The sequence below is a fragment of the Crocodylus porosus genome, unplaced genomic scaffold (assembly GCF_001723895.1).
Source record: "Crocodylus porosus isolate Cpor-Errol unplaced genomic scaffold, CroPor_comp1, whole genome shotgun sequence".
Taxonomy (NCBI): Eukaryota; Metazoa; Chordata; order Crocodylia; family Crocodylidae; genus Crocodylus; species Crocodylus porosus.
In genome coordinates, this window is record NW_017728947.1 from 44,145,805 (window position 1) to 44,168,270 (window position 22,466).

At 47.2% G+C, this 22,466-nt stretch overlaps 2 protein-coding genes across 2 annotated transcripts in view; one reads left to right on the forward strand and one right to left on the reverse strand.

Annotated features, from left to right (window-relative positions):
* Positions 1-13,750, forward strand: part of LOC109320771 (transmembrane protein 178B-like) — a gene marked incomplete at its 5' end in the record, with an annotated part of 24,695 nt that extends 10,945 nt beyond the window's left edge. Inside the window, 3 exons of the mRNA XM_019551029.1 lie at positions 4,900-5,013; positions 7,160-7,297; positions 12,073-13,750. Of these exons, the coding sequence (XP_019406574.1) occupies positions 4,900-5,013; positions 7,160-7,297; positions 12,073-12,317 (497 nt within the window). The remainder of the gene's footprint in view (positions 1-4,899; positions 5,014-7,159; positions 7,298-12,072) is intronic.
* A 498-nt stretch (positions 13,751-14,248) lies between these two features.
* PSMC3 (proteasome 26S subunit, ATPase 3) lies at positions 14,249-18,604 on the reverse strand. The gene is made up of 10 exons (XM_019551806.1): positions 18,448-18,604; positions 18,075-18,179; positions 17,852-17,914; positions 16,710-16,847; positions 16,180-16,323; positions 15,865-16,013; positions 15,213-15,309; positions 14,940-15,085; positions 14,647-14,728; positions 14,249-14,474 (listed from the first exon to the last, which is right to left on the reverse strand). The coding sequence occupies exons 1-10, from the start codon at positions 18,568-18,570 to the stop codon at positions 14,364-14,366; spliced, it is 1,158 nt and encodes a 385-aa protein (XP_019407351.1). The 5' UTR covers positions 18,571-18,604; the 3' UTR covers positions 14,249-14,363.
* Between the last annotated feature and the right edge of the window lie 3,862 nt (positions 18,605-22,466).

A 22,466-nucleotide genomic window follows, 5' to 3' on the forward strand; every position in this document is an offset into this window, starting at 1 on the left:
CCTTAATATAGAGCGCCACGCCCCCACCTCTCTTTCCTATCCTGTCCCTCCTGTACAGCCTATAGCCCTTGACATTCACAGCCTAATCATGCGTTGCGTCCCACCACGTTTCCGTAATCCCCACTATGTCCGGGCTGGTGTCTCTCTCCCTCCACGCCTTCTCTGGCGCTCGGGCTCTCCGCAGCCCTTGTCTCTCTCTTTGTGCCTTCTCTAGCACTCCTAATCTATAACACAAATTCTAGCTGTCCAAATATAACATTCCAGCCACTCCTGAGGTGCTCCATCCTTTACCAGTCTCAGGGTTGCACCTGCAATCAGGCCCCTCCTCCCTGGTGGCCCTGGGAGGGCTCCTTCTCTCTTAGCTGTTGGTAGGCAACCGCCTGCCTGGCCTCAACCCTGGGGTTTAAATGGGAGCCAGGCCCTGCCTCTTCTGGTCATATGACTGCTAACAAGTGTGAGTCACTGGCTCCCTCTGGTTGCCTAGCAACCAGCACCTGGGCTCCTTCCTCATTGCTCTCAAGAGTAGCAGGCACCTTAGTGCCCTGCTGCACCTCCCCTGATAAATTTATAGGCGGCTACAAGGTCACCCCTCAGCCGTCTTTTGTAAAGGCTGAAGAGATCCAAATCTCTCAACCTCCCCTTGTAGGTTCCTTCGCGGAGGTCATTAATCATGCGAGTGGCCCTCCTCTGAACCCTCTCTAGATTCTCCATGTCCCTCTTGAAGTGCAGCACCCAAAACTGGACACAGTACTCCAACTGCAGCCTGACCAATGCTGCATAGAGGGGGAGCATCACCTCCCTCGATCTGTTGGTCATGCATCTGCTAATACATGACAAGGTGCAATTGGCTTTGTTGATGGCCTCGTTACGCTGCCGGCTCATGTTCATCTTGGAATCAGCTCTGACTCCAAGATCTCTCTCAGCCTCTGAGCTGCTGAGGAAGTCATCCCCCAACCTGTAGGTGTGCTGGGGATTCCTCCCTCCTAGGTGGAGTACCTTGCATTTATCTTTGTAGAATTGCATCCTATTTCGTTCCACCCATTGATCTAACCTGTCCAGGTTGGCCTGTATCTCTGCTCCTTGCCCTCCGGTGTGTTAACTTAGCCCCATAACTTCATATCATCTGCGAACTTGAAGAGGGTGCTCTCCACAGCCTTGTCCAAATCGCTGATGAAGATATTAAATAACACCGGTCCAAGGACCGAACCCTGCGGGACCCCACTGTCCACCTCTTTCCATGCTGAGAACCACCTGTTTACCACCACTCTGGGTGCAGTCCCTGAGTCAGTTAGCCACCCACCTGACTGTGTAGGCATCCACTCCACAGCCCACTAGCTTCCCTTTGAGAATAGGATGCAAAACTGTGTCAAAGGCCTTCTTAAAATCCAGATAGATGACATCGGCCTCAGCTCCTGTGTCAAGGCAGTTATAAGGTTTGTCAGGCAGGATCTACCTGTGACGAACCCGTGCTAGTTTCCTTTCAGCATTGTTTCCCCTGCTGGGCCTTCACAAATGCGTTCTTTGATTTTTATTTTTATTTTTTTTTCTCCAGTGTTTTCCCAGGGATAGAGGTAAGACTAACTGGGCCTAAAGTTACCTGGCTCATCCGTTCTCCCTTTCTTAAAAATGGGCACCACATTGGCCTTTTTCCAGTCCTCAGGGACTTGTCTGGAGCACCATGAGTGCTCAAACATCTGTGCCAGCGGCTCAGCAATGACACTGGCCAATTCCTTCAGCACCTGTGGATGGAGGTCATCCGGGCTGGCTGACTTGTACCCATCCAGCCCTTCCAAGTTCTCTTTAAGTCAGCGCTAACCTTTGGCAGTCTGGTGCCTTTTGGACATCTGTCTATGCTCAAGTTGGGGGAATTGTCTTGCTCAGTATTTAGGAATACTGAAGCAAAGAACTCATTGAAGAGCTCTGCCTTTTTCTCTGCATCAACTGCCAACTGACCTGATTTGTCCTGCAGGGGCCCTGTGTTACTCTGAGCTTTTCTTTTGCTTGCTACGTATCTGTAGAAGGACTTTTTATTGTCCTTAATTTTTGAAGCCAGCCTAAGCTCCTGCCTGGCCGCAATAGCGTGCCAGGGTGGTGTATGCCTCCTTGGTGGCTGCCCCCTGCTTCCACTGCCTATAAATCTCTTTCTTTGCCCCTAGTCTTATCTGGAGCTCCCTGTTCAGCCAAGGAGGCTTTTTTAGCTCCTTTCCTGCGTAAGGGGATAGACTCCTTTTGTGTCCCAAGAATCACTCCCTTGAGAAACTTCCAACCCTCTTGGGCCCCCATTAGCTCAATGCTCTTGAGTTCTGCCACCTCACTAACTAGGTTTCTAAATTTACTAAAGTTGGCCCTTCTAAAGTCTAACACTTTAGCTTCACTGGATATTTTTCTCACCCTTCGCTGGATAGTGAACTCTACCAAGTGGTGGTCACTGTCTCCCAGGTTGCTGTGTACTTACAGGTTCCCCACGAGATCATCCCCTCTTGGACACCACCTGGGTTAGGTGGAGGTCCTGCACACAGTGTAAGAACCTCCATGGGTGGCTTGTTTTGGCCGCCTGGTCCTCCGAGAAGATATCCAGGTAATTTAGGTCCCCCATGACCACTGCCTCCCTCACCTGTATGGCATCTGAGAGCTGCCTGGAGAATACCTCGTCTAGCTCATCATGCTGGTGAGGAGGTCTGTAGCATACCCCTCACTATCAAGTTCTTTTCCCTGCCCCTCCCCTGGATCCTGACCCACAATGCCTCGGTATTTCCCTCCTCCACTTCTGCCTCTGACAGAAGATGTGTACTGCTCTTTAACACAGAGCTACATCCCTGCCTTTTCTCCCCACTCTGTCTCGTCTGTACAACCTGTATCCCTCAACGTCTACTGCCCAGTCGTGTGTAGAATCCCACCATGTTTCAGTTAAGCCGACTAGGTCATACTGTGCACTAGCAAGTAGGAGTGTGAGCTCCTCCTGCTTGTTCCCCATACTCCTGGCATTTGTGTAAAGACAATTTAGCCCCCCAGTGGGTGCTCTTGGTGTCCCTTTGCCTTGATAGCATGAGTTCCCCTTAGTGCTTACCTGGTTAGGTCCAGTGCCTTTTTTGTGGCTTTCCAACCCTGGGTTCTCATCGACCACCGGTTCCCTGTCGAACCTAGTTTAAAGCTCTTCGGAGGAGATCAGCCAAGTGCTGGTCATGGTTGTAGAATCCAAAGGCCTCCTGAAGACACCATCTCTGGAGCTTCCAGTTGACTTCCCTGATGCGGGCAGACTGGTGCCTTCGGCTGCTGCCATCTGGAAGGATGGAGGAGAATACCACCTGTGTCCCTTACTTGCTGAGCCCGACCCCCCCAACTCATGGAAGTCCTTCGTGATGTGGTCAGGACTACTCCCAGCCGCAGTTTGTAAATCTTTTTAAACTAGTCGATTAATATGAGGAGCTGGTGTCTTCTTGTATTGTATTGTATTGTATTGTATTGTATTGTATTGTATTACAGAGCAAGTATTCTATCAATGACATTTTAGCCAAGGATTCCCTGGCTCGGATCCTTTGGGACACAAGTGTGAGTTGTTTTATAGATCATTCAACCTTATTTATATACTAAGAGATGAACTGAATCCTTTTTCTTGTGTATGTTTTATAGATTACTATAAGGAATTACATGTATATAAATTTATCTAGAAATCTAGATATAGAAATCTAGATATCTGTATATAGCTAGATAGGCTTTACCTTCACAAATCTTTCTGAACTGAATACAGGAGGTAAATCTTAAAGTCTTGTTTGGGACCTCTTGCAATATCTAGATACTAATGTGACACTGGCTTTTATGAGAGTTGATTGTTATAGGGTGTTGTTTTTGTATAGATCTACTCACAGTGTGTCTGCTTGCTTTTAGATCTATCTGTGTAAAATGTTTTAAAGAAGTGTACAGCAGGCTGTAGATGTAGCCCCACTTGGCAGTGTGGAAATGTGGTTGTTGAAAATGGTTGGATTTGTACAGTGCCCTGCAGATGGTTCAAAAGGACATTGACCTTCTCCCACCCCGCCTTGCTCTCACACTTGAGGTTTAACTGGTAAAACGTAGTTGTTCTTCTGTCAATTGTGCTGGGGCCCTACCATGGGATTGTGTAAGCATCTGGAAGAGCACAATTCAGATCTTCCTCAATACGGGTGTGTGCACAGTGATGTACAGATTAAATTCTGAATTATATCATAGCAGCTTTTAACACGTAGGAAACTCTATTCTTCACTTTCCTCTCTTATGGTTGTGAAGTGATACCTTCTCAAGGCTTCTTATCACAGCCTTGTGGGAGGTGACTATCATTCAGGAAGGAAATTACCCTTCCTGTTTTACAGGCAGTAGGGCTGGGGGTCATACCTTGTTCTCCATTTACTAGTGAATTTTGTCTAATTCCAAACAGTGGGGCTCATGCTTCTTTTCTTTAGCTCAGGCCATAGGGTAGTCACTATTTGAACATCAGCAAATTCTTTATGTCATTTATCTTAATTCTTCCTGTTTCAGTTCTGTCCGGTGTCCCTGAATTTCATATCCCCACATATGTCAGTAAACAATTTCTCTTCCTCCTTGAAATGGTTGCTTATTATTATGGCCTCACCCTGTTTGGGTCAGCACTCTGCTCCCTCTTCATCATCACCTGTTCGTACCAAGACTGTCTCTCCCTTCCCTGTTAGCACACAGTGCACCCACCCACAAACTTTGAGAACCACATGTCTCTCTTTTGATTATCTTAGCTGTCAATTCAAGGACTGGTTGAATGAATGGGTTCACCCTGAAGTAAAACTCTTTGTGTGTCCAGTGTCTTGGGCTGGCAGATTCCACAATAAAAAAGGACAGTTTGGGCTTAGCATTGGAATTGCATTTGGACATTGATATTTCTTATTCTTTTAGGAGTTATCCAGCGCTGCACAGCTGTCAAGTACCACTATACCTCTTCTTCCCTGCCCCGCAACTTGCCCATCAACATCACCAACACCATCCGGCAGGACGAATGGCATGCACTCCGTAAGTGATCCAAACTCTTAACAAGTCATGCGCCACTCCTAAACCAGGTACAACATGTTCAGAGCCTTTCATCTCTTGGTTGTTGCCAAGCTGGGGCCTTGGCTCAGAAGCTAGAGGTTGGCATCTAGAACCAAATGTATCTTGGGTATAGAAGCTGGAAGACAAGTTGTCTGTAGTAAAGCCTAGAGAAGAGTTGGAAAGGTTAGTCTAGGGGTGATATAGGTGGCTTTGGGAGTAGTTCTGATGTGATGGAGGCATTGGTGCGATTTCATGGGTAGCACTCTGGGCTACCTGTGCTTAGTGCTCCGGACTCTGCATTGCTTACTCAGTGTTAAAGGATTAAATAATGTTCCTTAGGTCATGGATAGAAATGTGTGTTCATTTATGTTTGTATAGTACCTGTCATTCCCTCCTTGTGCTCAGCCTTTGCAGCTCCTCACCTCTTGCAGCCTCCCCTCCCAGAAAGCATCCCATCCACGCTCTTTCACCCCACTTGCCCCTTGTGCTACCCCTCTACTCCAAACTTCTCCCAGCTGCCTTGCACTTGCAATCCACCTGAAAATGCCTCAACCCACCTCCCCCTATATGTGCTTCCCTCATGTATCTTCCACTGCCCCTTATGTATCCTTCCTTGTACGGTGCTCTTCTTTAAGCCTTCCAGACAAAAATTATGAAATCATTCGGCTGCCCCTGGTGCTTTCCAGCCTGATATCACTTCCCTGCATAAGAAGTCACAAACTTTTGTGCCTGGTCTGAACTTATCACAGCGAAGGTCACACTGTAGTCTCCCAGTCTCCCATGTCTGCATGTTTGAAGAGGTGCTGCATACATGCTTTCACAAAGGATATTGGCTGGAGAGCAGTACAGGAACATGTGCAAAAGTGTGACAGTCCTGTGGGTGTAGGAGTCCACTGTATTGGATTCCCACTCTCTGGCCTAGGTTTTCAAAAGCAGTTATGGCCAGATTCTCTTCCACTTGTTATGTAAGTGGAGGTAGGCACTTGAGTGTAATTCTGTTCCTCTTTGCTTCAGTCCCTGAAAAACTGCTAACCTAAAAGCTGGTGCTTACTGCTTTTTGTGACTTGGTCTTAACAGTTGTAAGGGTAAAATGACAGTGTGAGACAAAAGTTGTTAGGTGTATTAATGGATTTTCGGGACTTGAACAGGTGAAACAGAATTGCATTTAGGTGCATAAATCCACTTAGTCATGGATAAATATGCATAAACCTAATATGTGGCTAGAATCTGGCCCTTAGTATGTTTTGGTGCTGTATATTTTGGTGTCCAAGTTGAGACATGTCTCAAGAGGACTGTTTCTCAGAAAGTGCTGAGTGGCTGTCCTTTGGACTTAAAGACTTTAAAAAGTTGTGTGCAGATCAGGCTTCCAAAATCTCTAGCTGTTTTTAAGTCCATAATGGTCCCTTTTGGTGAGGGGAATACCAAGATTCAGTTAGTATTACTCACAGACCCATAAATGTCCCTCTCTTCCTTGTCATGTAAGCTCAGTCAGGAAGAAAATGTGTGGAGAGGGGGAGGGGAAAGGAGGGAAGATGTAGGCAAAAATGGTCATCAGAGAATCATGGACAGCAATTTCTTCAGGTTTTACTTTGGATGTTCTCTCTCCCTGCCTGATTGGCTCTTTGATCCAACCTGGTTCTGCACTTGTGCACTCTCTGTCTGCCTCAGCCTCAGTCTACCTGTCCTATATGTTTTCTTCCCTTCCCTTTACTATCTTCCTCTTTTTCAGTTAATCCCTGTCCCCAAAGGAAAAGCCCACCCAGCACCAGCACTGCACCAAAGAAACAAACCAACCAAAAAATTATGCCATAAATGTGACTACTGCAAACAACAGCAGTGTACCCCTGCCATGCTACAGCCTTCTGTCCTATTTGCCTCTTGCCATGCACAGGAATCCTCTCCATTTGCTGTGTCCAGCACAAGGAGGCCTTCATCAGGAGTCCCTCAGTATGACTAATACAGATCACTTTTAGAGGGAGAATACCAATGTGAGGCACAGAAGACCTAAAACTCTATGGATGCTTTCAGTTCTTCCCTGTCTGTCCTCTTTCCTTCTCAGTATCCTATCTTGGGTGGCTTCTTCCTTTCTCCCCTCTTGCTCCTCTCCTCTCTTTCTTTCTCTCCTCAGATCTGCGGAGGATGACAGCTGGTTTCATTGGCATGGCAGTCTCTATCATTCTGTTTGGATGGATCATTGGTGTGCTAGGCTGCTGTAAACAGCATGAGCTCATGCAGTATGTGGCAGGGCTGCTCTTCCTCATGGGAGGTGAGAGGTTCTCTCTTCTTCACTAATATACATTAAGCAACAGAGCATTTCCCGGGCATGTAAAGGTCAAACCAGCCCCATCGGCAGACAGCACAAAATGGCATATTAGGGTAACAATTCATGCAACACAGATGTAGAAGTGTTAGGTCCATGTTGACAGGAACTGAGTCGGGGTGGTTCCATGGATCTGAGCATGGAGCTCACTGCAGCCTTATGTGCACAGAAGTGAATCTGTTTAAGTAGCTGTCTTCCTATAGAGCTGCTCTCTGCTGCCTGGTGAGGCAGCATAAAGGGCAGGGTGAATGCAACTCTTGTAATTCCCCTAGCAGTGAGATGGAAGCTGTTGAGTATACAACCTGCTACTCTATTCAGAGACCTTAAGCCGGTCCTTTCAACCCATTTGGTGAAGAAGTGTGTCTTGATGCTGTTTCTCTGTAGGAAATTATATCTACACCCTGCCTTGTCCAGCCCTCTGTAGAGCAGGGGGAGGCACTTTGTGCCAACTGATGCTGCTTGTGGCAGAGTCCCAGCCCTGCCTATCCAGTGATAGACTACCTCAGTCCATACTAAGTGCCTTGGCTTGGGCAGGATAACCAGGACCTCAGAAATGGGACACAACTAACATAGCATAAGCATTATTGTAAAACTGAGGGAGCTCCTGGGGAAGAGACAGGGCACTGTTCCAGGGCAAGGGCTCCAAAGCAACAGGGGAGAAGAGGACCAGTGCCAGTACATGTGCTGGAGTCAAGCAGAAATCTTGTCTCTGCTACAAGGCATCCATACTGATCACTGAGGTGTTCCTCATAGCAGTGTGGGGCTGGCACACTGCCATTCAGTGAACATTGAGGAGACATCCTTCCTCCCCATCATGGAATTAGCTCTTCTCACTAGCACTGAATAGAAATTCCTCGCTTCAGCTAGCAGACCCTCCTCCCTGCCTCCAGGAGAGTCATAGTAAGTTCCTATTTAGAATGCCACCTCCAGAGGCATGGAAATGCTGTTGGGCCTGCCAACCCTGGCTTGGGCAGTCACAGCATTATATTCTGTATTGCCCTCAGTGGGGTCATTCTGCCACTCCTGCATCTGAAAAGGAGGAGAGAACACCTCCTAACAGCTGTATGAAAACCACAGGTGGCCCATAGTGCAGGAGACCAGGGAAGCAGTGACATCTGCCTCATCCTTCCTGCATTCTCCGAGGAATCCTGCTTATCCACAGAAGTAGCAGTAATGCAGCTTGGTGCTAAGTGATTTCCAAAGACTCTGAATAGGGAGGGGCTTGTGTGGGCCTGCCTGGAAGAGCCTCAGCCCCATTTCTAAAGTATCAGTGACTTTCTGGGTAAAGCAGACCCAGACCTGCTGCCCAGATCCTAAATAGCTCTGCCCTGTATGTCCAGAGCTGTTCCTTGTTTTCCTTCCTTTCCTAAGCTGTTCCTTGTTCTTCATAAAAACTGGAGGGTGCTGAATATGTCAAGCAGGAGAGGGAGTGCAAGATGCATCTTGCATCACATGAAAGGTGTGTTGGGGGTGGACATGCACTGATTAGCCCAAATTAGGTTGCAGTAGAGGAGGAAGCTCAGTGGTAGGGTCCAGGCTTGTCATGCAGCACTGGACAGAGGCCTTTCAATACACCAAGGAAAAAGGAAAGTAGCTGTGTGGGGTGTAGAGCAAAAGGGAAGCCTGCTGTTGTTCTGTTTACTTGTTTCGGTTCTGTGGGGTGTTTTGATCTGAGCATCTCGCTTTTACAGCATAACAGTGGTGGTTTGAGCAGTACTTAGTGAGCAGGTATGGAGGTGGATCAGGGTATCTAAGTCCTGGGCTTTTGGATTCCATCAAAATGATGGGGTTGGGGTTAGAGATGCTGTGTGTTTACATGGGTCCTGGGGTGGATGCTTTAGGATAGGTGAGCAAAGATCACCTCAGCCTTGACTCTAGTGTTACTGTAACCTGAAAATGGATCTTGCTATAAGAGGTGCTATACAATATTTTAAGGAGTTGGGTGCAGTGACTTGTCCCCACAGCTACCTGAAAGGAGACATAACTTAGACTTTGAGCACAGCTATTCAACACCTGAACTTCCTGTCACATTGTCCCACTGCACTGCCAACCAGACCAGTTCCTTATTAGCTCATGAGTGCAGAAGAGCTTGGAGCTTCAAAGCATAAGACTTCCTTTACCCTTTTTATGAAGCAGTAGCAGAGTCTATAGGTAAGGGTGAGGCTACGTTCTAGTTTAAAACTAAATTTTACATTCTTCAGATCCCCACAGTGGCTCAGTCAGGCTGGACACGGGTAATGTAGGTCTGGACTCAAGGGTCAAGCTTGAAGGCAGTGAAAATTTGGAGTCATTTAAACAAAAGCTTCTGAGATGTCAGCCTTAGAAATGAGCTGTTTCCAAGGTTACAGAAGTCTGCTATGAAGGACCACATGTATGCCAGACAGCAGCTTGTCGATTGCCTTCCCTGCTAGGCAGTTAGGGTTTATTTTAGAGTATACCACATAGTTGAATGAGTCTAAGATGCCAGCCTCCAGCAAGTTCAGCCTTAAAAATGTGACACAGTAAGAATTGTTTACTTTCCTGCCAAAAAAATGTCTAGGAACTCCTACCACTCCTTCTTATAGAGGCCTCAAAAAATTGACCTGAGCCAAAAGAGAAACAGAGTGGTGTTTTCTCTTGTGACAGGCTTGCAAGAGAAGGAAAAAAGAATTCTTCTAAGTAGGAGAGAGCTGGAGGGGGTGGGGTGAGGACAGATCCAAAGGACAAGTGGATGCATAGTGGGCTGGAAGCTACACTGCCTGGCCTTGGTGCTCCATGCAGAAGGTAGGAAAGGAGCGGCAAGTAGTTGAGCCCAAGGTAAGCAACTGCCCCAGGAGACCTGAAGTACAAACTATTCACCACTTCCAAGTCAATTGGATGCCAGTTCCCAAACAGCACGGCTTGGGTTGTCTCATGCAGGACGTGCTACTTTGACTCCTGGCTCTCCAGTGCTAGAACTTAGCTATTCAAACTCTCTCAGGGAGGTGTGGCCACACCAGTAAATGACTGCAGCCTTACAGTTTTCTACTGTATATACAGTGCAGGTGAGAGCAAGGGACTCTCAATAGCGGCTTCTACACCATCACCAAGCTAGGTAAGGACAATTTCAACTTTTCTGTGGGAATTAGCACTGGAAGTGTGTTTTGGATACTTAGTGCACTGGATTCTTAAGGTTAAATCTACCAGAACATTATTAGTGTGTTGCTGCCTCAGGTGTAGGTTGTAGCCATGTTGGCCTCTAGACATAGGCAGACAAGGTTCTTTGGGTAAATTCTGTATCTTTTATTAGACCAACTCAAATGATTCTCTGGCTTCTAGCTGCTTTACCCTCCACCCAGGAAGAGCAGAGACCATCTGCAGGTGCTTCCTCAGCCTGATTAAAGGTATTTGTACCCAAAAGCTTGCAAAGATTTTTTTCCAAATATTTGAGTTGGTCTAATAAAAGATATTAGATATACCTGAAGAACCTTGTTTGCCTGCTGCCTCATGGCATTCTCAGCCCCCTGGCAGGCACCCAGACTCCTCCTCCTACATCCAGGGCTGTTGGGAGGGGGGGGGGCAGATTGGGGTGACTGTCCTGGGTCATGTGCTTTGGGAGGCCCCATGGAGCGGTGACTCTGCACTGCCACTGGCTTCACGTCCAGCTCCTTAGACCCCTGCCAAATCTGCTGCTCAGCATCATCCTCCCCCTGCCTCAGCTTGAGTTGGGAAAGTGATGTTCCTGCAGTCAGGCTTCACAGTCATGAACATGCCCCTTGCTCAGAGTTAGGTGCTTAAGCCAAGGCAGCCTTTTTTCACAAGGGAAAAAAAGGTTGCTATACCTTATGAACAAACTGTGTACTGATCAGAGCACCAGGGTACTGAGCTGCAAGTCCCTCCTGCCTGTTTTGGAGAAGGAACTTGAATCTTTGAGTGTCCTAACCCCCAGGGCTATAGGATATCCTGCAGTAGGTCATCCATGGTTTCCTGTTGAAGCTGTTCCACCTTGTGTAGAATCCTTACATTTTGCAGCACACTGGCAGTGACTGACTCTGTAAAGGGAATATCCCCAAGGATTTTGGTATTGGGCATTAGCCATCTTGTGCATATGGAGCTCTAGGAGCTGCCTGGATTTTACCAGCCCCATCAGACACCTACAGTGTTATAACTACAGGTGAATGGGGGTTCTGAGGACCTTAGTAACACCCAGTTGTTGGATTTAGCACTTGAACACAGATACTTGAACACAGATGATCTGTTCAGGTCCCTCCTGACCCTAGCTACTATGAAACTTTTCAGCATCACGGCTGAATTCCAGCAGGAATTAAGCATCTAAATAACTTAAGATTTCTGAGCCTTTGTGATCTGAGAACAAGAACAAATGGCACATTCACTTTAGTGACAGAAGCCACAAACATCAGAAATCAAAACTGTTAACAGAGGGAGTGGAAGAGCAAAGAAACCTTTGTGGGGAGAGTTCAGTAGGCAAAACACAGCTAGCTGAGGATGGCTTCAAGTCATGTAGGTACATGAAATTGGAAAGGCAGCAAAAAAAATGCAACAGGTGGAAATATCATGGCTTGGTAAGTAAATAGTCCACTGGGTTAGACTGGAGCAGGGCTCGGCTGTTCACATTGTGGATGGCTTTCCTGGAAAGAATAGGTCACAGCTCTAAGACTGGACACTGCGCAGACTAGAGAGGAAGAGCAGAAACCATTTAACATGAGTAGACACATCACTTCACTCTTTCTTTTCTCCTGCAGGTACGTGCTGTATCATCTCACTCTGCACTTGCGTGGCTGGGATCAATTTTGAATTGTCTCGCTATCCTCGCTTTGTATATGGGCTGCCAGAGGACATCAGCCATGGTTATGGCTGGTCCATGTTCTGTGCCTGGGGTGGCCTAGGACTTACTCTTCTGGCTGGATTCTTCTGCACATTAGCTCCATCACTCACCCCTTCTCATGCATCCGTACAGAAACCCAGACAGGAAAATGGGGCTGTGTGACCACAGGAGATGAGAAAAGAGACTCTCAGAAGCACAGCCTAGGCAAAGCTGAGGGTTAACACCAGTGTGGAGATGGCGGTGGTGAAACAGCTCTGGAACAAAGGAAGCGCAAAGCCTTGGCATAGGCCTGCCTTGTGGTTCTACTACAGAACTCCTGTGTTGGACACTGGTGCTACAAAGAACCCAGGTTGTAAATTCTTGTTGAATTGCTCCTTGGTGTTGTAAGGGGAACAATTTTGCTTTTATACATGAAGGATTAATCCCAAGGGTTTTCCAAGTCCTGTTTGCACCCCCTTTGTCCTGTTCGTGTTCAGTTGTAAGGGATGTTGTCCCTTGGTGCATTGCTCCAGGTCTGTGTAATACTGACCAAATCTGTGGACAGCTAGGACAAAATATGTGGCTAACCTGTCTGCAGCTAAACATCCTTGACTCAGGTCTTCACTTCCCCAAGAAACTTTGCAGTCTAGGCAGAATAAATAATGCATCCTGCACTGATTCATCTACAGCAGAAGATTACACTGTGCCACTTTTGAAGCTGTTTCTAAGAGGAGCCTGCTATAGAAGATGCAGCAAAAATTGGTCTTCATCTGCCCAGAGTAGAACTCAAGTAATTTCTTTAGACAAATGAGTATGTCCTAAATTGTGAAACCAGTGGATAAGCTATATATGAATGTACAGAACTCACTTCAGGGGGTACAAAAAGGCATGAAGGAAGAGTAAGCTGTGACTATCACTGTTATTCACCCTGAAAATATTCCCCTTAAGGCAGAGCTCTAGATATGTTAGAAGAACAAAGCCAGTGAATGACAGGTTTGAGCTGCTGTGACCAGGTTCATTTACTTGAGTGACTCCTGTTCATGAGGAAAGAGCTTCCTTCCCTACAGAAAGAAATGGAGGGGGTGGGTGCTCCTGTCTGAGCTCTGATGGAGGTACAGTACAGCCATAATGGTGAACATACAGAAACCTGATGTGCTAGAGGATTTGTGAGGCTTGGCTTATTCATCCCATTCCTCTTCCTCCGTACACAGTAATGTCTAATACACAGCCCCTTTTGCTACTATGTGTTCTGCTGCAACCAGCAAAAACAGACTAAGCTCCTTCTCTGAACAGGCAGGTGGGGTAAGCAGTTTGTAACCAGCATGAGTCTTAGGGCTAACTTAGACATATTAGCCAAGGTACTGGAGGGTGTAGTTTTCTTCCAGCTATCTTTTTCCCTTACATCCCCTCCCACGTCTCTCCTAGCTCCCAAAAGCTGCACAGATGCAGACAGTGGCCAGCATTTGATGAGGATGTTCACATTGTATTTCTGATACAATTCAGTGGCATGTAAGATATTCAGTGCTAAAGTCAGTGTATGTATGAAAAGTATCATTTTTCAATGGACGTTGTGATTCTCAACTGGCATTAAAGTACTGAAAGGCTTGTTTACTGGACTAGGCTATGAGCACTGACCCTCTAATTACTAGCCTGATTTCTGCCACATCCTCTTCCAGAAGTAGTCACCATTCCCTCAGTCATACACAACATTCACTAGAGGGAGCACTTGTGTGTCATCTACTATGCACTACTCTTCCCTTGTAGCCACCTCTCTTTGCCTCTCCCTTGCAAGATGAGCGGAGCTTCCTACTCAAAGGCTGCTGAGAACCATCTGAAATCAAATAGTGTCGTCTTAGCTACAACATACTGCATTAGCCACACAGGTGAAAGGGGGCAGATCTACTGGGGACCTTGCTGCCTTTGCCTACAGCACGGTGATTATTTCAACAAATACTATTCTCCATTACTTACTGTCCACAAGACGCTGGCAGCAGGATTGAATCCTGTCTCGGCAGAAGCCAGACTAAGGACAGGGGGTACAGGGAGGGATTTTTTTTCCTCTTGGAGCTGTGCCACCACTCACCAGCAGTAGCATCTTCATCAGGGCAAGGATGTATGATTTTAAAGGAAAAAGCTTTATTTTTTCCTGACATGTAAAACAACTTGTACAAGTCCAGTCCTCTTGTCTCTGGCCAGGCCACAATCACTGCCCTGACTGCAGTTGAGTGATCAGGCATAGTACTGCAGATTGGCTTTTTTCTTGGCCTGAACCTCCAGGATTCCCTCCATGTAGTCCTCGTGGGTGAGCTCTGTGGCTCCACGCCGGAGAGCAATCATCCCCTGCCCCAACAAAAGAGAGTAGTTAGGGAATGCAAGCACTGTGGCAGCACTAGTTTTTCCCATTTGAGTCACTCTGTTCTAACCCACATGCTAACTACCCATCACCCTTTTTCTCAACTTCTGCTGTTGCAGGGCATTGTGGGCAGCCAGCAGACTACCCAAGGATACTCACTGCTTCCACACACACAGCCTTGCACTGTGCTCCATTGAAGTCATCTGTGCAACGAGCCAACTCCTCATAATTCACATCAGGGCTGCAGGAAGTAAGCAACAGGTGAGAACACAGGCTCCACAGGAAGACAAAGATGCACAGCCTCCTTAGGGCACGCAGCATCTTGTCCTACCCATGGGGAAGGGGAGCCAACAGCCCTGGACTTGCATCTTGTGATACTGTTATTGTAGTGCACCACAGCTATGACTCAGGAAGTCACTCCTTAAAGAAGCTGGGCTCATCCTTTTCCATACCTGACATTCATCTTGCGTGAATGGATCTGCATAATCCTAGCTCTGGCCTCCTCATTGGGCATCGGGAACTCAATTTTGCGATCTAACCGTCCAGAGCGAAGCAAAGCAGGGTCCAGGATATCCACGCGGTTGGTTGCAGCTATTACCTGATAAGGAGCAAGAATATTTCTCAGACTCCTGGAACTCCCTTGCATAGGGCTTGCAGCTCTCATTTGATGGAGCTCCGCTGGAGCTGTTAAAAAGTGTCCTTGCTGGAGGCAGCCCTCAAGTTACCTTGACTTGTGTGTTAGGTTGGAAACCATCAAGCTGGTTCAAGAGCTCTAGCATAGTCCTCTGTACCTCCCGATCGCCAGCCTTCTCACTGTCAAACCTGGGAGAGAACAAGGGAAAGTCTGTCAAAACTGTTCATACCCATAACTTTTCAAACCATCTTGCTCTCTCCTACTACGGACTTTCATTTTTCCATATTCTTTTACGTCGGATTAGAATCTGTGAACCCCTGAATCCTCTCACCTACAGCTGCGGCATATATAAGCCTCAGTAAACTGCATCCCAATGGGTAACTGGAGACCTAACGTCATCCGAGTCTCATAAAAAGTCCTCTCTTCCTGTACAGTAGATGAGTTAACAACTATAAGAGGTGCCTGATGTGGGCATTTCTTGCAGACTGGATTCGTACAAAGGTTGAACTGTAATTTATAGGTAAGAAAAAGAATTCCAGTCTCTGGTTAGACACAGTAATTGTCTGACTGAGCTAGTAGACAGGTGATCAGATTCTCCTCACACAAGATGCTCATGCCTCAAAAACAGCCCTCGAAGTAAACTAGGTTAAGTGTCTCCAGGCAGACCCCTGCTAAGCAGTTCTTGTCCACTGCAAGAATTCTGGAAATTCACTTCAGTTCTTGGAGCACAACGTCTCTCTCACCTCTTGGTGCCAATGGCATCCAGCTCGTCAATGAAGATGATGGAAGGAGCCTTCTCTTTGGCCAGTGCAAAGGCATCTCGAACCAGCTTGGCTCCATCTCCAATGAACATCTGCACCAGCTGTGGGCCAGCTAGCTTCAGAAAGGTGGCCTTGAGGGCAGAGAAGAGAAACAGCTTAGATCATGACTCTTGACAGCATCTTTGACACAAAGATTGTAGAGGCTGTACTCCCTTCACAGCAGTTACAACCCCTGCCTTAAGTTCTATTCCTGGGATAAAACTGGCAGAATAGGTTGCTTCACCCAGACCCTCTTACCTTTGTCTGGGCAGCACATGCTCTAGCTAGGAGAGTCTTTCCAGTTCCTGGGGGCCCATACATGAGCACTCCTTTGGGCGGCTGGATACCCAGATTTTCAAACTTCTCTTTGTGATTCATTGGTAAAACAATGGCCTCCACCAGCTGCAGAGATGGAAATAGTATGACAGAAAGCCCACTGTGATTGTACATCCCTGCTTTCAATCCAGCTCTAGAGGTCCAAATCCTCTACCCATCTCCCAGACCCAGATACTGCCTCAATTCAGAACTAAAATGAAAGGCATTATGCTGTTCTCAGACTGGAGTCTGGAGAATATCATCTCTGATACTACAGGGCAAAAAACTGTGAAGTACTGACTGAGACTGTTTCCCCACAAAAAAAATCATGTTAAGTAGGAAAGTAATATTGCACTCATTGGAGTTTTTGTACTCATTACACACTGAGGAACTGAGGCCCAGAGACTATATGTCTTGCCATGGGTGATATGGGAAATCTGTGGAGGAGCAGGCAACTAAACATAGGCCATCACCTCTTGAATCTGTTTATCCAGCCCGCCGATGTCACTGTATTGCTCTGTAGGTCTCTCATCTACTTCCATTGCTTTCACCCGAGAGTCATATTCAGTTGGTAAGGTCTCCAGGATCAGATAGGAGTCTTTGTTAACACCCTGTAAACACAAAGCCAGAAGGTAGGATTTAAAAGTTTTTGGTGAAGGCCTTTTCCAAAAATAGCTACGGAATAAGAAACTACCAGTTGTTCTAATAACTTGTTGAAGCATGATGGTTTGGGAGTTAGTAGCATATACATCAGCATTCAGTAAAACAGCACTGTACAGTTCTGTAACAGTGACCTATTGCTGACCTTGGTCTCTGAAGGAGTGGCTGAATTAGAACCCAAGAGAAGGACACCTATACTTCACCCTCAGCACCTCTGCATGTTGCAAGCAGGCTGCAGATTTACCTCAGAATTTAAGTGCCTAAAGATGCATCTGGATGTTTCTGTAAATCCTGATAGATGCCTGTGTCCTACCAACTCTGCTGGAATTCAGAGTCTAAATGTGCTCAGGTGCCCTTGTAAAACCCACTAAGCACTTAAGTACCTTGGTAAATCCAGCTTAGCCTTTTAGACATTAGACTGTTTAAACAGGTTTGTTAACAAGCTCTAACCTGATTAGAGCAAGGGTGTCAAACTCATGGAGTCCCTCAGGCCAGATCCAGACTGTGGGGCTTCCTGCACAGCTGACAGCCTGTGAGCCACGGCAGCAGTGTTAATCCAGAATGTAGCGGCTTAATGCCACTGCTGTTCACCCTCCCCCTTCTCTCTTCCTGCCAACTTAGTCACCAGGGGCAACTAAAAATCATGGTATCAGTAGTGAGTGGGGTTGGGAGGGAAAGTTAACTTCCTGGGTTATGGAGCTGCACTGAAACAACAAGGATTAACAATGGATCTAGCAGCCACAACAGTGAACACCACAAGCTCCACAAAGATGGGTGGTTCAGCCAAGGAGAAGTCCCACTGGCCAGATAACCCACCTCTCCAGGCTGAATCTGGCCTCTGGGTTTTATGTTTGACACCCTAGATTACAGCATGTCCACAGCAGAAAGTGAACCAGCTAGGCACCAAGGTCCCTGGCTTGTGCCATGTGTTCACTATCTCCCAGTTGCCACTCACCACTAGGTCTCCAGGCTTCAACTTCTCAGCATCAACCAGCCCGATCACAGGCAGGAAGTATGTCTGTAGGGAAAAGAAATTCAAGTAAGCACTGCAACCAGGCTAGGCTGATCTCCCCAGCAGTCAATCAGCATGTGCGTAATTACTGAGCTCTGTGATAATGTCCTCAGCAGTCATGTGCAGCTCTCCCCAACAGAGCACTCCCCACAGATCTAGGACTCACCTGGCGGGTGGAAGTTTTGATCACAGCACACTTGCCCTTTCTCTGAGAATCCAGATCAATATTTGCTCCATCTTCTTCCTGGTCATTGGGATCAACATCCAGTAACTGGGGACCAGAACAGAAGATTCCATTATAAGCAGAATCAGCAGTGCAGGCAGTTTTAGACCTCCAAACCTGCTAATTATTCCCACCTGGAAACAGAGATGAAGTCAGTGGGATCCAGAGACACTGACAAAGGCAGAAGCAGAACCCAGAAGTTCTGATTTTCCAGTCCTCTGCCCAAGACAGGAAACCCCATATCCTACTGATGCCCTGCTGTACAGACAGTAGGGCCTGATCCCAACATTACTGCTGAAGAGTATGAGGCTCTCACCTCAATGACATTAGAAACAAGGTAAGGCAGGGTTTTGTTCACTTTGATCTTCTCACTGTTCTCTTTGATCTTGTCTTTCATGGCCTGCAGCTCATGGGTTACTCTCAGCACCTCACTCTTCATGATCTGCAATTAGAACACAAAAGGAATAACCTCAGAAGCCTACATACAAAAACACAGCATGCCAGAAATCCAATCAGCAGATGAGAATGAATTGAGAGAAAGGGAATGGGGAAAAAAAATATTAGAGCAAAACAGATGGAACAGAATAAGTGGTTCTTAGGCATCAAGCTACGTGGCCCTCTCTATTCTGGTCTCAACTTTCTGGTGCCCAAAAATTATCATGATGACCTGCAGAAACAAGGGAGAGAGATTTGCTTTTAGAAAGGCTGTTCAGATCCTTCCAGCCAACTGCCACATCTATCCCCGTGAATTTTCCATTCCCTATGTGTAGGGTCCTTTCAATACACTTCCTACTGTCTGGACAGATTCATGCGAAGGCGGCTAGGCAGCAATCTGCCCACAACTTTAAAAAAGTGGGGCTGGAAGGGAGCTCAGGAGATCATCTATTTCAACCCTCCTGCTCAAGGCAGAGACATCCCTGCTCAAACCAAGCTGGACAAGTATGTATCCAAGCTGCTTTTAAAAACTTCTAAGAATGGATATTCCACAGCCTCTATAGGCAGTCTGCCCCAGTACTTAAGCACCCACATAGTTAGAAAGTTCTTCCCCATCTCCCACCTAAATTACCCTTGTTGCAACTTAACAATGTTGTCTCTGGTCCTATCTGTCCCTTGTGGCCACAGAGAAAAGTCTATCACCACCCTTTATATGAACAGCTCATTAGCAAACCCAACTCAACCTTCTCTTCTCCAGACTAAGTCATTCCAGACCTTCCAAGCTTTCATTGTAACTCATGTTTCCTAAGCCTCTTATGTTCCCTGCTCTCTGCTACACTCTTTTTAATTTGTCCACAACTTTCCTGAAGTGCAGCACCTAAAATTGGACACAGTATAGGTGAGGCCTCGCCAGTGTGGACCAGAGTGGGAGAATCACTTCTCTCGACTTGTAAGTGACACTCGTATTAATGCAGCCTTATACGCTATTGGCTTTTTTCTTTTTGAACAAGAGCACACTGTTGACTTACGTCCAGGTTATGATCCACTGTAACCCCCAGGTCCTTTTCTTCAGTACGACAGCCTAGGCAGTCGTTCCCCAGTCTGTATCTGTATACATGATAGTTCCACCCCAGGTGAAAGATACTGAACTTGTCCTTACTGAATTTAATTAAATGAATTTCAGATGATTTCTTCAGTTTATCAAGGTGACTCTGGATCTTATTCCTATTCTCTAGAGAGACTGCAACTCCAAATTTGCTAGGCATGTACTCAAACCCATTCTGTAGCCCACCAATGCAGATATTAATGAATGTTTGGCCCAGGACAGATGTCTGGGGAACCCCCTTGACACTGCCTCCCAACTGGACATTAAGCTACTGGCGACTACTTTTTTCAGTCTGATGATCTAAGCAGTTAAGTATCTGCCTTACAATACTGTCATCTAGACCGGGGTGTAAACATCAATGGGCAGCTCCATGGTCTGTATCTGTGCCACACATGGCACTTGGAGTAACCCAGGAACTGCCCCCCCACAACTAAGGCACTTAGGCCTGCATCTTGGACCAGCCTGAGCAGGTGCTGTATGCACTGGATCAGGCATGGGTAGGGGTCTGTGGACCGGCCCCCAAGCCACTGATCCAGTCCACAGGGCCAGATGAGTTTGACACCCCAATTTATACTGCATTTCCTTAGCTTACCAAGGAGAATGCTGTGGGACATGTCCTTATAAAAACCTGCTTCCTGGCAGCTCAGAGTGCTTTGCAAAGTATCAGCACTACAAGAGAGAGCACTGAGGCTATTACAGGCTTCAGCAGTCTACCAGTCATGACCTTTTGAATTAAATGAAACAAGACTCTCTGTAGGAAGGGTTAAAAACTGAGATCCTATGTTTAAAGGACAACTGCTTATTAGACAAATGAGTGAGTTCAAAACTTAAGAGTATAGACTGAGCGCAACAACTGTTTCCAAGAGAACGCAGTGCATTCCTATTTTCTCAGACAGCCAGTCATCTAACATGAGGCAAAGGTAAGACAGTTTTGCCTTTTACTGATGGCCTCAGGATCCAGACAGGCATTCAGTCTGAACACCAAAAGTTTCCAGCACCATGAAAGTGAGGTGAGAAGGGGGCTATGGAGGCATTCCAGCTCCTTAGCTGGAGAACTAGACTGTGGTGAGCTCTCCTGCCAGGGGGCAAGAGAGGGTTGTTCTTTGGTTCCTTCCACCTGGATGGGAGCCTGATCACTGACAGCTTGTGCTCTTCCCTGCCCGGGAAGATACTTGCTTCTAGCTGATCACTGACAGCCTGCAACTACTTGTCTACCCCTGACCTCTGGCACACCCTCAACTCACTGCACACTCCCAGAGACACCCAGGACCATTAAAGGCACATAGGGCAGTAGTCCTGCCACCTGAACCATCCCATAGCTCCCCAGAACAGTTCAAAGGGCAGGGGGAAGTAAAGCAGTTCTTGGGGCTGCAGCCAGAACACCAGCACTTGCCTATGTTCTAGCCATGGGAATGCAGCTTCTTGTCATAGGCAAGAGTCCATGCTTCAGCAGTACTGTGGGGACCCCTGCCCTCCTGCTAGCATGCCGCCAGAGGGCAGTCACAGCAGACAACTCTTCTCCTCACATGGCTGAAACATGGCCCCTGCACGGAGTGGTCCTGATTGCTAGACAGGGTAGGGAGCCACCCATAGAACCACCCCCGCTTGGTCTTCTTAATCTGGGAAGTGTTGGGTGCCCTGTCAGCTCACTGCTAGCTATCAGGAAACCAGGCACTGTGGGATATTCAGGGTCCTAATACCTCAGACATTGCACATGGTACTACAAAAATTCAGTGGCAAAGTTGCTAAGCCAGCAGCTAATGGCAGAATTGCTGTCTTTTCTGCCTCATGCTCCCTGAACACTTGCAGGCCTGCTTTTGCATCAGGAAAAGGAAGTATTTCCTGACACAAATGAAACACCTGCTTGCATCCTTAGGGGAGCCATTTTCTCTTTCAGGCATCCGTGGATCAAACCTAACTAATTAGTGGAGGCCTCACCTGCAGCAGCAGCAGCAATCACAGCCACAGTTTTCTCTCTGTGGTAACAACAGTAGGAGTGTGAATCTAGACACAGCTCAGATTTTTATCCCCCATTGGTCTACCTCATTTAAGGAGCCAGTACTTAAACCCAAGAAGCAGAAGTGTAGCACAGAACTACATAACACAAACATTATCCAGTCATCTGCGGCCACAGTACAGACCAAGATGCCCAGTACAAAAGAAGCAGTGAACAGTTAATGGTGCTGTTTAACTCACACATCTCTGTGGCGGCTTGCCCCACTGCCACTGCCACTGCCAACGCATAGATCCAGCCCACCAAGGAGCCCCACAGTTCAGATTTGGCCAGGGGTGACTCCAACACCCGAGTTAATGGAGTTAAACTCATCCTTCCCTTAAGTGCCCCTTCTCTAGGCTGGAGCTCATTAGGGCACTGAACAGGCACAAATGCCAAGCATAGCAGTGACCTAAAACCAAAATGGCTTGAAAGTGGCAAGTCTACAGAGCAAACTCCCTACCACGACGCATTGTGGAAGCCGATGGCTTAGCCAGGTTTAAAAAGGGACTGAACAAATTCTTGGAGGAAAGGGGCACTGGTAACTATCCAGCACGGATGTAAGCTAGGAACACAGCCTCTGAATCAGAGCTTCCTGGGCCCTACACCTGGAGGCTGCTGGTGGGGAACAGAGGAAAAGCCACATCCTGCTCACTGTCCCCTCCAGCACGCACTGTCTACCCCAGCTGTCGTGGGCCTGGGCACAGCAGAGCTACAAGCCTGGAGCAGGCGGTGACTTGCGGGTCGGGAGCGCGCAGGGGGAAGCGGGTAGGGCGCGCGGGGCGGCACCGAGCAGGGCACG

Excerpts from the sequence above, each read along its gene's own strand:
- PSMC3 (XM_019551806.1), bottom strand. The coding sequence starts at position 18,570 with ATGAAGAGTGAGGTGCTGAGAGTAACCCATGAGCTGCAGGCCATGAAA. Across the intron at positions 15,310-15,864 it reads GATGCCATTGGCACCAAGAG|GTTTGACAGTGAGAAGGCTG; the intron begins GTGAGAGAGACG and ends GTTCTCTCCCAG. Across the intron at positions 14,475-14,646 it reads AGGCTGTGTGTGTGGAAGCA|GGGATGATTGCTCTCCGGCG; the intron begins GTGAGTATCCTT and ends TTGTTGGGGCAG.